Consider the following 18,324-nt stretch of genomic DNA (forward strand, 5'->3'; position numbering starts at 1 on the left):
TACGCTATTTATAGTGATATAAGATATGTGTATGACGTATTACTGTGTTGAACGTGTAAAATATTGTTTTAGGGTATCGATTTTACAATCATAAATATTGATGTCGACAAATGTCGACAGTGGGCACCAGCGGTAGGGGTCGATGTCCATTACAAACAAATTGTTTGACGGTAGCTGACATCGCTAATATATTGGAAGAGAGTGAAAATATTATAGATCCACATTTTTTATTGAGCCACCAGATAATCCAGCCCCTCAGTGACTGTGATTCCGATGACGATGATAGTGGCAACATAAATCATTTATCTGGCAACCAACTCAGAGCTGGTGGTGAGCTGATAGGAAGAAAATTAACTGAAGATGGGTTAGTTACAATAAGAATTGGTGGAATACCTGAAGAAAAAAGTGACCAAGAAGAAGTGGAACAAGTAGAAGATAAGAAATTTGAGGAACCTGTGGACGAAGATGACAGTGTAGTAAGCGTAGATGTTGTTTTTGAAGAAGAAACCCAAGGAAAAGAAAAGATTAGTAGTAAAAATACGTTAGAGAGCAGAGAACTAAAAAAAAGAAAACAAATAAAAGATGTTAGAACAAAAAAGAAGGTGAAAGGAAATAAGTCAAAACGTACATGGGAAGAAAAAGACATTGCAGATGTAAGCTCTATAGAGTTTACTCGTGCGAATTTCTTGTCAAATGATTATTCTCCTGTAGAAAACTGTTTGAAATGTTCTTTGATGACGAGGTCGTAGAGTACATTGTTTATTGCACTAATCAATATTCCCTAGAAAAAGGAAACATAAACTTTTCTACATCAAAAAATGAAATACGTCTGTTTTTCGCCATTCTTTTTCTATCAGGATACAACACTATGGCTCGTTACAGAATGTACTGGGAAACGGCAGAGGACACACATCATGAAGCAGTTTTCACGTGCAATTTCACGTAATCGTTTTCAGGATATCTTGAAAAACATTCACTTCTGTGAAAATGATAAATTAGACAAAGATGACAAGTTTGCCAAAGTTCGCTTCTGTTATGTGCATGCTGAACGAGCGATGGGCTTCGTTACTTCCCAGGTGACATTTACTTATCCATTGATGAATCCATGGTACCTTATTTTGGAAGGCACGGGTTGAAACAACATATCCATGGGAAGCCTATCCGATTCGGATATAAAGTTTGGATATTAGCTACAAGGTTAGGCTACGCTATTCAAGCGGAACCGTATCAGGGCAAAGCGACTGGAGCAACTATTCCTGAGCTCGGTGTGGGAGGCTCAGTTGTTCATTGATCTTATATCTGAACTCCCACAGGACAGAAAATATAGTTTTGTTTTTCGGACAACTTCTTTACATCTTTAAAACTGCTTGAAGCGTTAAAAAACAGGGGATATCATGGTACAGGGACCATAAGGGTAGACAGAGTTGAGGATGCCCCTCTTCGTAAACCTCAAGATCTCAAGAAAGAACCAAGAGGTACTTTCCATCAAATAACTGACACAGACACCAACATAACACTTGTAAGATACATGGACAACAGTGTTTTTACTATAGCGTCGACAGCAACAGGCGTTCATCCTGAGGGGAAAGCAAAGCGTTGGTCCCTCTAGCAATAAAAAAACACATCGTTGTTGCCACAGCCAAACTGTGTCAATTGGTACAATATGAATATGGGTGGGGTGGATAGGCTAGATGAAAATGTATCTACCTACCGTATTCATATTCGCAACAAAAAGTGGTATTGGCCAATGGTTGCATACATGCTGAATGTGAGTATGAATAATGCTTGGATTTTATACAGAATGACGCCAAAAGGAGCTGAAGAACAATTAGATCTTCTTGGAATTCCACCCGCTACATTGTCCGTACGTACATGCGAACATGCACAAGCCATCGATCCTCTGCAGGACGGCCAAGCCAGACAGTATCCAGTAGGGTGTTGCCTGAAATCCGATTCAGTGGAAAAGATCATCATTTAGAAACAGTTCAAAAGCAAATTCGCTGCGCACTGTGTTCCAAAGCAACAAGGAAACGGTGCAAGACTTGTCAAGTTGGATGCCATGTGCTTTGTGCGGAGGCTTTCCATACTTCCTGAGGAAGTAATCTCTTATACAATCCTTTCTGATATGTAATCTATTCATAAATACTGTAATGGAACAATAAAAGCATCATTATTTCATTTTTTTAACTTATTTTTAAAACCACCCCTTTCATTCCCACTGTCGACAAATGTCTACATTAGCCTCTATTCTCTAACTGCACCCGTTCATGCCCACTGTCGACATATGTCGACATGCTATAATTTATTGTTATTATTAAATTTTACATATTTCATACTAAAACTATAGTAAATAACTGATAATAAAGCAAATAACCAAAGGCCACCAAAAAATCTGACAAAAAAAATAATTTGGGCAGAAACGGGTTAAGCAAGACTGGCCTAAACACCATAAAGATAGAAAAAAATTTAAATCACTTTATTGAACTGGGTAAATTATAATAATTCAATTCATATTACTTAACCCTTATAACGTCAGTATATCTTTTCACGACTTCCAGCAAACGGCACAATATTAGAAAAAAAAAATTTTTAATATGTAAAGTTCATTTTTATTTTTACTTTCTATAATTATGGTAAGTATAAAAAAGTAAAAATTTTAAAATTATAAAGTCACTGTACTCAGGATCGTCAATGTTACGAGACATGTTATTTATCACTAATAATGAACACGGTACTTTGGGATTATACCGACCACACCCAGACATGAATCGTTAATTGACATTTTGCTTCTATTGATTACTAGATTAGTGTAGAACAATATTTCGTCAATATAAAACAGGAATTGTCTTATCGCAAACCCCTCCCCATCCTCAGACAGAGGTCAAAGTCGAGCGGTCTAGTAGATAACGTGATTGCAGAGTCTCGCCGCCCGTTCAGCTGGTGGGTCGCTTTGTTGTACTTCCGTGTTTTACCTCTACATTTCTCCAAACACAAAAATTCAATAAAAACAAACATGATCAAACTAAAACTAAACTCTTTATTGAAAAAACACTCAAAACTTGTTTTTATTCTTGATCATATACTCCGCCACCCAAAATGCGAGTGCCATGCCTTCTCGCTGATGTCAACGAAAGAAAAACATCCCTCGAGATAGTACCTATCAGTAAAATATCAAATTCTAGAGGATCTGATCAGAATATAAATTGAATTGTAATGGAAAGGCAATTATGTACCGCGCAAATCATGTGATGCCGCGTGGCCTGTCGTAAACGGGATTCTCGAGAAAGATAAGATAACAGCGACAACAATACCGATCACAATGCCTGGAAATGCTTGTAAGTTTGTAATTTTGTAATTAAAGAGTTGTTTTTTCGTTCTATCATGTTTGTTTAGCTATAAATTTATATTTTTGTGTTCTTCATACTGGTGTGGTCGGTATAATCCCAAAGTAACTGAACACTAAATAGGTGAGACTAAACACTAAAATGACACTAAAAACACTAAATGAATACTAAAACTAAGATATCAATACTTTTAACAAATAAATAAAAACCATATAAACAGAAAACACGACGAAGGAAACCGACTCAGCGATGGTTAGACACGCACTACCTGAAGCCAAACTGCAAACAAAAGCGCGCACGCAGCACGGCGTCTGTGCCGTGTGGCGGGGAGAGTGTCTAGACACCGCGTCTATTGTTTCAAACAATGTAACGCGACAGCTATATTTTGACGCTTGACATAGGTCAATAACCCACACACATGGTTGACACATACCGTTAGTGACATTGATCGGATTTAAAAGGTACTTAAATTTGTTATAGACGCAGTTTTGTGTCGATGCGCCGTACCGCGTCTTTGCCGTTTGGAGATAGTTTGTCTATGCGCCATACGGCGTCTGTGACGTTATAAGGGTTAAGCTTAACCTTTTTGCATTCCTACAAAAATGTATAAATAAAAAATTAATCATTTAAAATTGAAATATAAATAAATTTAAAATCTCTGCACAATTAATCTTTTATTCATACATTTTTCATAAACAAGCTTGAGTTAAGAGGAATCAATGGGCTCATCTTTAAATTTAGGCCTATATTGAAATATTCAGTCAAAGAGATTATGTAGTAAAACACAAATATTTGAATTAAATTGAACCCTATAAACAACCGTACCTTTGTCAAGTCGAGGAGGAGGTCTGTACTTGTACCCCGGCTGTGACCAGTAGACAGGTACAGAGCCTCGGACCAGTGTCACAGCCACCTGGTGATGTCTGTGGGAGATGATCTGTTCCGTCTCCACGTAGTTGGCACAGTGGCCACTGTCGTCCAGGCCACGCCGCTTGTACCGAGTGCCAGCCCGGTATCTGCTGCGTCGAGATAGTAGCGACAATGTGAATACCTGTGTAGACAGTATGCAACTGTAATGATTTACTCAATCATAAAATATGACATGCATTACATTTTAGATCCATGAAAAAAATACATTTTTCTTCTAGGATTGATGAATAATTTACATATCAAACTTAGTATGTGTCCTTAACCTTTCGACTGGTGGGTTTTTCCTGTGTAATAATGTCCTAAAAAGTAAGTTTTTATACAGCTATTCTCAGCTAAAAATTCGTTTGAAAGTCTTTCTCTTGCCATTTTACACACTCAATAACTACGCTAACACTTGAACTAACTACACTCACGCATTTTACACAATCAATAATTACAAAAATATCCACATTTATTTACTTACGGTAAACACAACAAAACGTTTAAAAACTATCAGAAAATGTACCGGAAATGTAAAAATGAGGCTACAAGATAACTGTATCAGATATAACAACAGAATTGTACACAAACAGAAACAGAATCATCTGATTACTTAGAAAAACTGACTGAACACGGTCATTTGAAGATAAATTGGAACTGAAGAGAAATAAACAAATGAGTACCTGCAGTCTATGGTCAACGTCGGAAACTTCTTGAAAATGTTTCTTGCAAGAGATCTGAAAATGTTTTGATTACTACAATCTTATCATTTTGTAAAAACCACATAACAAATGATGGCACTCACCTCATACCTAGGAGTGACTGAGTTGTTGTCTACACGCACATCAAAGCCCACCTCCACATGACACTGCTCTATCTGGAAGAAACCTTGGACCACGGGCAACACCCAGGCTTCTGCCAGGGGGTCCTGTAGCAACAACATAACACAGTCTAGGAAACATCTCATACCTATAAACATCATCAGAGGCAATAACATTTATTATTAAGTGTTATCCTTATTAGCAACTTGATTACGTTTTGGTAAGGCTTTTCATATAATAGATACAAATTTTATGTTATACTTGTTGCCCATACAAAATATATTTTTCTATTGATTACCATGATTATTATTTTAGGACCTTATTTCACTATAAAAATGATTTTGCTACATTACACAAAAATGTTGTATATCCATATTATACTTGTTTAAGAGTCTGATATTATTTTTAATAAAATATTCTTTAATAATAGAATTTTCTAGAATAACTAAGATAGCATCATAAAATCGCAAATATAAGAAGTATTGGGAACGCTCTACTTGGTCTAGAATGATTTATTTATGAAACTTTAAGAAATTGCAAACTTTACAAGTCCAAGGCAACTTGCACAATATTTTAAAACTGTTACTATAACTATAAAAAATATAACACATTAAGGTAAAACTTAAAAGATTTTAAAAAGTACTCAAAAACAATGTATAGTATGAGATTTTAAATAATTTTATATATAGATAATATTATAGGTGAACCGCTAATAAAGAAACCTGCGCAGAAGCAAATATTTGAGCAGCACAGCGCAGGAGGGGCCCCCCTCCGGCGGGGGGGAGTGGCGAGTGGGCGGAGCATCTTCTTGTCAGCTGTTTAAATCTTGTCTTGCTCGCGCCATATTGTTTATACTGCAGTTACTTACTTGGACCGTTCAATTCGAACGAGTCAGTCAGGTGAACGAGTGATCCGGATCGGAGTGTTTCAAAAGACCCGTTCACTTTGAAAGTTTTGTTCAATTTGGCCTGGCAACTGAATAAATTTGACACTTTTTTCCCAATCAGGTGAAATGAAAAATGAAATGAAAATGGTTTATTTTCTTAAAAATAGTACAATAAAACACATATACACGTTTTGCAACAAGCGTAAGCAAATATATACAATGTCTGAAATCATGTATCAGAGTGTAACAATACGGTACTTATATGTAGTTAATTATTTCTTATTATAATAAACCTTGCATTAATTTTATTTAATTCAATTCAAATTTGAAATAAGAAGAGTAGTATAACCGGGATGAGCCTACATGGGCCTAGGACCTGTGCGTAGGCTCTGGTCGTGAATATTGGAACTCAAAACTAATAATAGAACAAATGATTTTATAAGTAAAAAATAGTAATGTAGTAATTTTTGATATTATTAATGGTTTTAGAATTTATTTTTAATCCGGCTGGATGGCAATGACAACAGTGACCACGCAGGCAATTGATGAGTCACATTGATAATGATACGTAACCGAGTATAAATCTAGTTTTGCTGCACTGTCGTATGAAGTATTAATTATGGTAATTATAGTGAAGGACAGACCGAATAACAATAAATAGCGAGGAAGGGTTAGAAGTTCAGCGATAACAAGGGACTATAATCTATATACTTCTTCGCCATCTAACAATAGTAACCCATCCTTCACGCGTTTTTAAACCAGTAAAGATTAGGTAATTGCAAACACAGAAGCGAAGTTGTAACTCAAACACACGTTACGGTACAAAACTTGAGAAATATAATACACATTTGTTACGCTTAATGTTTAATATAGAAACTGTAATGACGACTTGTTGCGAGTACCGTGTGTTATGAGTATAAGTTCTCAACGCTAAAATAGTATGAAAATTAATGTATAAGTAAATAAGAATGGTTTTGATTAACAAATTTCTGGAAGAAAATTAATTCTAAAGAATATGTTGTACTCTTAAAGAACATTATTTTTAGTATAGCTTTTTGGTCAAAAATTAATGGCTCAAGAATAGTTTTGAAAGCAGCACCATGGACTATAATACCAAATGAAAGTTGGGATTGAACGAAAGCAAAATAGACCACTTTAATTTCCTTATCTGTGAGTACTTCTCGTAATTGTCTGAAGGCAAAAATTTACTTGAAGGCGGATTTTATTTGTCAAAAAATGAATGTGTTGTGATTTTTTTAAATATACTTGCAGGTATCGAATCGTGCCCAAGAGTGAAATTTCCTCTCAAACTGGATACGTAACATATAACCTCTTGTAACAGTGCGTAAGTTAAAGGTGGAATGAAGCCTATAAGATCTGTCTTCGAAAAAAATTGTTATATTTGAGCCATTAGAGTTCGCCAAGTTCTGACCCACATTAGTAAAGAATTTATTAAATTCAGTAGCTACTTCAAGCTTAATTTTGTCATTGAATAATTTGGTATTTGGCACATATTTATTTAGGGAAGAAACTTTGTTAACCCCTCTACCACTCAATTTAATTAAAACCCCCCAAAACATATTTAAATCCCCATTAGCTTGGTCGAATTTATCACAAAAATAATATTTTTTAGTTGCTTTAAATTTCTGCTTAAAATGTTCCTGCAATTGACATAGCGGGTTTTAAGCTCCACATTAAATGGTTGCTTTTTCACTAATTTACGTAATTTATCTCTTTGTCTTATAGCATGGACTAAATCTGAAGTAATCCATGGTTTTAGCTTTTTTGACCTCGTTTTAAATTTATTCGATTGTCTATTGAAATTGTAATAATATTCTGAAGTTGTAATGTAAAAACATTAACATATGTGCTGTTAAAAATTGATTGCCAATTAGCATTTAAAAGGGACTTAGCCTGGGTATTATGAAAATTGGAGGTAACTTAATCGATTAAATGTTTAAAATGTGTTGTTATTTATAAAAATAAATTGTTTTCAAACAATGCAATGTGTCTGTTTGATAATTAGTAATTTATTGAAACATTTGTAGTGAAATAATTTTATGATAAATCAAAGGCATATTAATCAAACAAGTCCATTGTTATTAAGTATTAAAGTTTAAAATATTTAGTAATGCAAATAGTAACATACAGTTCATTTTTGTTAATCATTTCTATTAATAATATATATTTACATTTACTAGATTCCTGAAACAATACATTTATTGTTATATATCTATCCATTCACTGTAAAATATGTTGTTTCTTCCTCTATCCGAACACATTTTTGCAAGCAGATCCTTTCGTTCACTTGGTCATTACATCCAGTCGTTCATATCTCGTTCAATTTGTTCAGTCAACACAATGACCGGTAAAACACGCTCTAGTGGAAAGGCTTAGTAACTCTGTACTGACCGGTTCAACTGAACGGGTCGCAGCAGTGAACGATACCGACTGAGCCGGATTAGTCAGCTGATTTTATTAGATTGAAATAGAGTGAGCGCCGAGCAGTGGTGGGGATGCTTGGAGGGGCGGTGGAGGGATATTTACCCCACCCTGCGTGAACTCAAATCAACCAAGGTTTTTTTGTTAGCGGTTTACCTATAGAAAGTGAGTGTATTAAGACATATGGAATATAAAAACTACACACTTATGACATATAATCTTACTAAATAATAATTCTGACAAACATGAGAGGACATAGTAGTTAATTAAACAACCAAGAATAATTCGGCATCAGTTGCAGAGTTAACTCACATTCAGTAGCAGAATCTCTTTGAGCATGTACTTGTTCCAGAAAAAGCGCTTGTCGACGTTACGCCAGCGTGGTGTGGCAGGAGTCAGCTCACAGTGGCGCTGTAGGGTATTGGTGAGGTCAGCCGGCTGCCCTGCTCCGTCCACGCAAAAGTAGAACGAGTCAGTGTCAGTGAATACTCTATGGAGCTCCTCTACCACCCGCCGTTCATATTTTTCCTTGTCTTTCAATTGATTATTGCCCTTCACCTACACAAACATACCCTTTACAATACTATCCGAAACATAACTGCAATCCCAATTAAAATCTATATATATAAAAATGAATGTTTGTATGTTTGTCCTTTATGGAATCGTGAACTATTGGACCGATCATGATGAAAATTTGTACGTATATGTATTTTTCCACGGAGAAGGTTTATAAGCTATGCCCATCCCTTTCCCGATTCAGGATTCCGCCCCACTGGTTACAGAAATACCCATAAGAAATGCATTGCAGCAAACATATGTTAACGTCTTTTCAAATTTTTAATCAGCTGTTCTTTGTAAACATATATTACACTTATAGTTTTAAAGCATAGAGTAAGCTTAAGAGAAACGACAAATTTTGTTTAAACTGTTTCTGCAATCACTGTTAAACATAGACTTTACTATCCAGATAATACAATTCAAATTTGACGTAAAAATTCACCTTTAACTGCAATATTTATTTAATATAAACCATGCTCATGCTTGATCAGAAGAGCAATGCAGATATCATAATTACTATCTTACGTTGGCTACAAATATAAAGAATGTTATAAAATCAACCTTAGTTGTTTTTTTTTTGACAGAAGTATGGTTCTCAAAACTCCGTGTGTACATATTCTCTCGATCGAGACAACAAAGCAAGCTCAATCGTGGCATCGGAGATATAACTAATTTAATCTAAAATTTATTATAGTAAAAAAAAAAAAATTTACTAAGTAATATAAGGACTTCGGTTCTTAAGATTTGCGTGCGAAGCCGTGGGTAACAGCTAGATAGAGGCAGGAATATGGTACATACCTTCATAATACGCCCAAGAGGCTCACGATGGAACGACTATCAATTATCTCAGCAATGTTTAGAATGTGATAGAAAAAGAATAAGTGAATATAGTGTACTGTTTTCAACGGGAAATTGCGTGCGAAGCCGCGGGCAACTTTTGCAAAAAAATTATTGAAATGCGCAGCAAAGCGCGTTGGGCCCGCTAATAGTTTATATTTTAACTATATTGGCTATTAATCAACATATAATTTTTATTGAAGACTCTTGGAGCAATTGGAAAAATTATTAAATCGTACTAAAAGTTAATAAAACAATATATTTCCAAATGGTTTATTTTTGAACGAGGCCTTTTGAAACCAAAGGTTTCATCATCAGATGATTACACAAAAAAATCTTTGTGGAAACACCTGATGATGAAACCTTTGGTTTCGAAAAGGCCTCGTACAAAAAAACAAAAAGTATTGTTTTATTAACATTTAGAACTATGTATATTTGTAATATTTCGTTTCTATTTGTTGTCTTTATCACAAAATTAACACAGTCACATAGATGTGGTATAAAAAATTAGTTAGGAGGGAATTATTATATTACCTATGCTCTTTGTGAGATTCAAAGTACCACAGAAAAATATTTTACAGTAACATTTTGAATCAATACTGCACAGACTAACCAGAGGCATAGAAATATATTTTAAAAAAAACAATATGTATATACTGATTTCAATTTTAGAAATTTAAGATTTGTAGACTAAATGCCAAAGTATAAAATTGGTTCTCTTTCTCATTGTTAATTATCATGTTATGGTACTAAAAAACTGAGATTACTTTCTGGAGTTGATATAAAAAGACAAGCCTTACTTGGGATGTAGCTAAAGCAGCTGCCTGCTGAGTGGTGTTCTTTATGGTGCTGCCAGCAGACTTGATGGTACCCCAGGTCTTGGCAAATGCCACCTTCTGTATATTGTCAGTTGCAATGCTGGTATTGGAGTTACAGTGCTTGCGGCACGGCTTCAGTTTTAGTTCTCCTGCTGTCACATCTGGGCCTTTGGGCTGCAAACAACAGTATTGTACATATTACTTGTTGCAGAGAATACATATTCATGGTCATAGTCATGTTACAGTTGGACATGGAAGCACAGAGAGTACTGAGATTAAACCTTTGTAGTCGACCATGAGAGCATCTGCCCCACTAGTAATGAGTGACCAAGTCATGCACGGGACTGTATCTGTTTCGGCATAATTTGGGTAGCCCTCAGAATGGCATGAGACAATTACTAGATTTTACTTGTAATGTAAGGTAGTTTTATTTTATATACAATATGCCATACTTTGTGCAAACTATGTATTTTTACGGTACTTTGGGATTATACCGCCACACCCAGACATAAATCGTTATTTGACATTTTGCTTCTACTGATTACTAGATTAGCGTAGAACAATATTTCGTCAATATAAAACAGGAATTGTCTTATCGCAAACCCCTCCCCATCCTCAGACAGAGGTCAAAGTCGAGCAGTCTAGTAGATAACGTGATTGCAGAGTCTCGCCGCCCGTTCAGCTGGTTCGTCGCTTTGTTGTACTTCCGTGTTTTACCTCTACATTTCTCCAAACACAAAAATTCAACAAAAACAAACATTACCAAACTAAAACTAAACTCTTTATTGAAAAAACACTCAAAACTTGTTTTTATTCTTGATCACATTCCGCCACCCAAAATGCGAGTGCCTCCGGCCATCAGCGCGGGGCAGCACCGAAGGAAGGATGTCAAGGAAAGAAAAACATCCCTCGAGATAGTACCTATCAGTAAAATATCAAATTCTAGAGGGGCTGATCAGAAATATAAATTGAATTGTAATGGAAAGGCAATTATGTACAGTGCAAATCATGTGATGCCGCGCGGCCTGCCGTAATCGGGATTCTCGAGAAAGATAAGATAACAGCGACAAAAATATCGATCACAATACCTGGAAATGCTTGTAAGTTTGTAATTTTGCAATTAAAGAGTTGTTTTTTTCTTTCTATCATGTCTATTTCTATAAATTTATATTTTTGTGTTCTTCATGCTGGTGTGGTCGGTATAATCCCAAAGTACCATTTTTACATTTTTTGACATAACTGACATTTGCCTTTGTCATTTATAAAGTGCACCATTGCCACTGGAGGGTTAGGTAACAACTTTGCAAATGAGACATCACATGTCTAGTGCTATAATACTATGTGTTATTTTTTCAAAATATTGGGGATTTAGTTTTTACAAAAATTCCATTTCAAACTACTTAACATTTAACTTGGAACAATGCACAAAGTGCAAGATTTGTATAAAACCCTGCAGCCAGCTAGGTCTATACAATGCTGCTAATTTGAATAGGTGGCCCAAGTCAAACGCCACGGACACATAGGATTTAGCTTGAAAATATCTAGAGCAGCCCACACCAAATAGTCCGGTGGTTGCTGTTCTATTTCAATTCCACCTCTACATCTCACTCCCAACAATGTTGCCAGTTTTATGTGTATGAAAAATTACCGGTTTGTCTAAACACCAGGGAACAGCTGGTGGTCAGTTACGATAGGGCAACATGGCATCAAATGTCATTGGATTATTTTGGAGTGGGCTGCTCTAATAAAAGTTCTGAAACTAGTAAACAATATGCTAACACATACATAATTGAATGCTTTTAAAATTTTCTTGTGTGTTCTGATATATAATTATAGAAATTGTTCAAAATATTAGAGTAAAATGAAATTTAAAATAATTTGTTTGTGGTGGAGTTAGAGCTGTAAATATGCAAACCTTTCAAATATATCTATGTAAAAAGTATTGCTGTAAAGACAATCAAACTACAGATTTTACAGCGATAACACAAGCCAGATATACTTATCTTTCTTCGGAAAAGGGGTAAGGATGGAATCATCTGATTTTTTATTAAAACTGTACATACAATATTCTAAGTCAATAAAATACTATACCTGAAGAAGTGCTATGGAACGTATCTTGTAGACAGTGCCACGGCCCTGCAGCTCACCAACACGAGCTGCATCCTTCACCAGCAGTAGACGACAGTCAGACAACAGTTCAAGTTGACCAATTAGCCCATAGAACACTCCTAGACACTCGGGATCTCCGGAATTGGCGAGTTCCCAACCTGCATTACAAAGATGCTATATTTTCTTATGCCTACTTGTGATATTATTAATACCAATAGTGTATTCAAAAGACTGTCAATCAAAGTGTGTGCTGATTGCACACAAACATGAAAATTATAGGTATATGTAAACTTACCTCATAGGCCTACTCTAGGTAAACTACCTATATTTTTAATTGAACAATTTGGTATAATATCCTAAGGAATAATTCGATATTATAATTTATTTAACTTAACATATGATTTCAACTTATTAGTTATAATAATTTTAACGTAAACAATAAACAGCAAGAAGTAACTAATATTTTGAGACTGAAAATGGCAACGAATATGAGAAAAATATGGACAATTGTTAGGTTTTTTTTATATCTAGGTTTATCCCACAGTTAGTTTGTTGTTTTGTAATGTTAGGGTTTTTAAAATTGTAATGTACAAGATTCTTCTTGTTACGATAATTTATTATAACTCATACTGTGTACGATTTTTACATATCGAAGTTGGATAATATATCGAATTGTTCAGTAAAAACAACCAAAAAATGAGTGTAGGCCGCTTATTAAAAGTCTCCCCGGAAAGTGTGGTATATTCATACCTAGCAAAGTAACCAGGCAGCTGCGTTACTGCCAGCAATCCCACAGTCACTTTCAATACAATAAACTCAAAACTCAATATGCTAGATAATTTTTTATTGCAAAATCACTTAGGGTTGCATTTTTACATAGGGCTACCAAAGCAATTCTTTATATTTATAAAAACCTGTACTGCTTAAAGAATAATTGAGAGTTTAAGGTAGCATAAGCCTAAGCTACTACGATTGGATTAAAAGATCAGTAACAAACTATTGAATTTTAATAAATCACTATACATATTATTTCTGTACAGTGCACTAGAAATGGATTCAAATTCATAACAGTTAGGCTATAAATAAGTAATAAAATGGAAAGTTAATCTTTCCTTAATTTGATATGGTTCAATCATGACAATGTTGACACAAGAATTCTTCAAATCTTGGAATATTCATAATAAAGTAGCAGTTATTTTAATCACAACATAAATATACTCACCTGGTTTTACCTGAAATTCTCCAGTCTTCCGATTGCACCACAAGCTCGAAGTACTGTTCAGAAAAACATAATAATTTTCAGTACGAAATACTTCCATTTCAGGAAGATTAGTTTTATATTCCGACATTTTTATTTTTATTTTCTAAAAACAATCACTTTGCGGTTCACGTAGCTAATAATATGAATGCCAATACAATTTACGGAATAATTTTCTATGTATTTATTGAATTTTTTAAGTTCCCAAAATAGCTTATTACAAACGTCAAAACACAGTCAAAACATCCATAAGTTTGGTCTGCTGCTGCCCAACTTGAGAGAAAAAAATTATTTATCACCAGCTGTTGCAGTTATGTAGTTGATAATATCCCTCAACAGCTGTTGTTATGTTTGTTTTTAAATAACATACTATATTAAAAATATTTAGACGGTGAGGAGTTTCTACCTTTTTCGTTATTACTTTATGTAAGTATTGCCCAAATGGAGTCTTCTGTGAAAATAAATAAACTTTTGAATTGAAATAGAACCTTAGATCAATGATACAGCTACTATTGTGTAAAATTGATATTGTGTTACGTATTACAGTATATAAATTAGTTTCAGTAACAACTTGGCTTGTAAATTAAGCTTATTGCAGATCCTGGTAGTCAGTTCTTAAATGTGAGTAGGCTACTATTGCTGGATCACAATTTCGAACCTATCTACAAAGATTGCACAAGGATGTAATGGTACATAAGGTGGACTTCGTTTTTAATTTTACTATGAGGTAGGTGAACGCTATATCACGTGTCGCATATAGACTTCGATAAGGTTGCATTCCAAATTTAAAGTCTATAACTTATTTAATTCTAGAGATGTTCTGCTGAGAATAGACGGACAGACAATCGTACAGAAGAGAAATGTTACATCCCCCCCGGCAAACAAAAGAAAAATAATGTTACTAGCCTACTGAGTGATATAATTCAATTACGGTGATGCCTATAAAAGGGTCGTAATCAGCTTTGGCGGGCTCTGGAAAAGATATTCGGTCAGGCTCTGGTAAAATTGTCCTAAAAACGGTCTGAGTACGGGCTTGCATATAAATGAAGCGTCATGCAAAATGTAAAGGCTATAGGTCAGTTTTTATTCAAGATATTGTATGGACAGACAGACAAAGGGAAATAACAATGTGCCAGTCCCTTTCAGTAATAGGCTTCACTAACGAAAGATATAGTGAGTTTTGACTTTCTCCAACTTCGTCCTTATTTTCTATTTTGAAAATGTCTAATGAAAATTGATTTATTGAATTGAACTATGATCACTGCCCTTTTAACTTTTTGTTCTTTATATAAACCAATGTAACACCAAAAATGGCTTTGGTCTTGGAATGTAATACTTTTTAAAAAGTTATAGGAGAGATAGAAGAATAATTCAAAACTTTAGTCCATGTTATGGAACCCCTCTTGCATTAACAGTATCGTGGGTTTTTTGTCTTAATAAAACAAACTATCTACTGCACTGTTTTGCAATATATATTCTATCTCCAAATAAATCTGTATAACTATCTGTTCAGCCTTCTGTATGGGCGCGTAGATGAAGTTCTTACTTCTTTGCCAGATCCTGGTCCAGTTGATGAAGTAAGTATTAGTGACATAAACATCCCTATACTTGAAATTTCTTGGAAAGTATAATTATCTCCAACTTATCTCACTGTCCCTTACACCTCGGAGATACAATATGTGCCTAATTATTGAAGACTATGTTTGTATCAGAACATTTTATGTGACCATAAACATCCCAAAATTATTGGTACCGCTGAAGAAGTGTATATGTTCCTATTTTCTACTTGGCCTGATGGTTTACAATGAAAGATCGGCATACTGTATATTAGAATTGTTAATAATATTATATCTTTATTATCTTCAAACATCTTTTCAGTGATATGTCAGCAATCTCAAAAGTGTTACCTGCCATTCTGAACACATGATCTTCGATATTATTTGAACTAATAAGCCTCCTAATAAGTGTTGACTGTATGATCAGTGTTTTGCATTTATATCAGAAATATATTGAAAATGTAAAGTGCTACACTATTTAAAAAAAAATCTACTTTCAATATTGTGTTTATAACGTTGAGCAGGACGTGTGTTTGTTTCAACACAACGTCATTTTTACCCGGTTTTAAATATTAAAAGTCCCTAATAACAACACCAATTTCACTTGAAGATTAGTTTGTTATTTAAACATCTGAATATATATTAAACTATTTCATAAATATTCAGAAACTTAAAAGTGTTATACTTGGAAAAATAATGTCGTCCAGTCACATATACGTAGCAAAGATATTTTGAATAATACTTTCCAATGCTATAATTAAATACCTCTTCGGTTGGATGGATTGCTTTGGAGATGTGTATTAATATTTCAAGATTTCCAAAATTCTGGTCTTGGAACTTCCGCGTAATTCGAGCACCAGTATACACATAAAGCTAAGCCCGATTCAAATTGTATAAAATAACATAATAAGTATACATCTTTTCTATATTTACAATTGATAGTTAATATACGTAGTATCAAGCATTAGGACGCAATCCACGTAATTGTGGCATTTGTTTAAATATATTTTACGTCAACAAAAGCACTCAAACGTTTAATTATGCGAAGATTAATTTAGTTTTGAGAAATATAATATAAAACATTAAACCATTTTGTAAGATTCTCGATACTGAACGGCTTCCTTTACATTGTGTATGCCATTTTATTGTGGCTTAATTAAAAACAGGGGGATGGTTACAAACATACCTCAACGTGTTCATCCTTTCCCAGACTACAGTCAGATAAAAATAAGACATATCATGCAAAACCTATTATAAATGATTATTTGGCAGTTTCAACGAACTAAGTTTCCAGGATTTTCCACTTTTCTCATTATACTGGAGCAAATCATAAACGACACAAGTATATTTTTTTGACAGAAGCAGTCTTTTTAAGTTTACTTATGCATACATTTTCTTGGTCAGGGTAAGAACGCAACTAAGGCACTGTAATTAAGACTAAAATTGAATTTAAATTGTGTGAATAGGCAGTTTGAGACCGTTCATTGATAAATAGGTAAAACACTTAGGATTCTAAATCTTTTGCATGTATATACTTTACTTTATCAGGACAACGAGGCAAACTCAACCGATGGCACTGGAGATATCTTAGACCGGGAGGATTACAGGGGCAGGAAGTAGACACTTCTTGACTGAAGTGTGTTTTCGAGACCTTTTTATGTATATATTCTTGGTCGGGGCATTAGGATAGGAAAATTCAACTGCGGTGTTAGAAATGTACCTGCTTCCAGAGCCGCAGCTAGAGGGTGGCAGGGGGGGGTCGTTTGACCCGAGTGGAAATATTATAGGGGCAGCAAAAATATAGAAGGTTGAGTCGTTGCGTTACAACTGTTTACGCGTTGTTGTGTCGGTTTCCGCGCGAATCGCTTTACTCGTGGGTCAAAAATTATAGATGCTTGAGATTAAAAGGTTATACGTCTAAGATACTGGCTTTAAGAACTACATTTAACGTGATCAATTGCAACTATTTTAACAGCTCAGTCAATATTAACAGTTAAGATGGAAATTTAATAACAACTTTTTTTATATACAATAACTCTAACGTTACATACTCAAAATAGTACACTTGTACTTATCTTGTACAAACATTTAGTCTTATTCGGATCTTAAGTTTCATAGTATTAATTTTCAAAGTTGCAGTTTGATTGTAATTTAATATTAGCTTTAATATATGCTTAATAAATGTCTCAACGCTGAAATTAACAAGTTAACTTTTAATATTACTCCCGTTATTGTAACTCTGCTATTTAGTCTGTGGCTAACGTTTAAACCGCTATTTAAAACAATTAATTTTTAACACACATTTTATTTAACAAAGTTTTATTAATTTACCGCGGCCGATGCCTGCTTGTTTAAACGCTCAAACCACCAGACTACCGGGTCAACACCATCCTGGACATTAAAAGTAAGTAAACGAAAATATGTCAAGATGACATAAGTTTCAAATGTCACACAGTACGAACATTTAAATTGGACAAGATGTTAACAGTCCAAGAAGGACCTCTGCGCTTTCTTCCGGATATTCAATATAGGTAACGTTGGTGATACGGGTAGCATCCTGTCGATAACCATATGGAAGAATAACGGGCACATCTGTCATGCCACGTTGAAATAAGGGGAAGACAAAGGACTGCACCAGTCTCTTTAGTCAAAGCGGGCAGCGGTAGCACGACCTTATGTTCAAGCCAGGCTGGACGCGCATTGGAGGAGCAAACTGTCGGAAGCTAGTGTCACGAGTCAATTCGCTACTACAATTTTGTCGAATATTTAACTGTCGAGACCTACGT

The 18,324-nt window shown here is 34.7% G+C and overlaps 1 protein-coding gene across 2 annotated transcripts in view; it reads right to left on the bottom strand.

Moving 5' to 3' along the window:
- Positions 1-14,241, bottom strand: part of LOC124359198 (phosphatidylinositide phosphatase SAC2) — a 57,453-nt gene extending 43,212 nt beyond the window's left edge. For both annotated transcript variants that reach the window (XM_046811753.1, XM_046811752.1), the window contains exons 1-6: positions 13,947-14,241; positions 12,707-12,882; positions 10,598-10,789; positions 8,715-8,960; positions 5,059-5,181; positions 4,170-4,395 (exon numbers count right to left, since the gene is read on the bottom strand). In XM_046811753.1, the coding sequence (XP_046667709.1) occupies positions 4,170-4,395; positions 5,059-5,181; positions 8,715-8,960; positions 10,598-10,789; positions 12,707-12,882; positions 13,947-14,073 (1,090 nt within the window). In that variant the 5' untranslated portion in view covers positions 14,074-14,241. The remainder of the gene's footprint in view (positions 1-4,169; positions 4,396-5,058; positions 5,182-8,714; positions 8,961-10,597; positions 10,790-12,706; positions 12,883-13,946) is intronic.
- Between the last annotated feature and the right edge of the window lie 4,083 nt (positions 14,242-18,324).

This window comes from Homalodisca vitripennis, chromosome 4 (assembly GCF_021130785.1).
Source record: "Homalodisca vitripennis isolate AUS2020 chromosome 4, UT_GWSS_2.1, whole genome shotgun sequence".
Taxonomy (NCBI): domain Eukaryota; kingdom Metazoa; phylum Arthropoda; class Insecta; order Hemiptera; family Cicadellidae; genus Homalodisca; species Homalodisca vitripennis.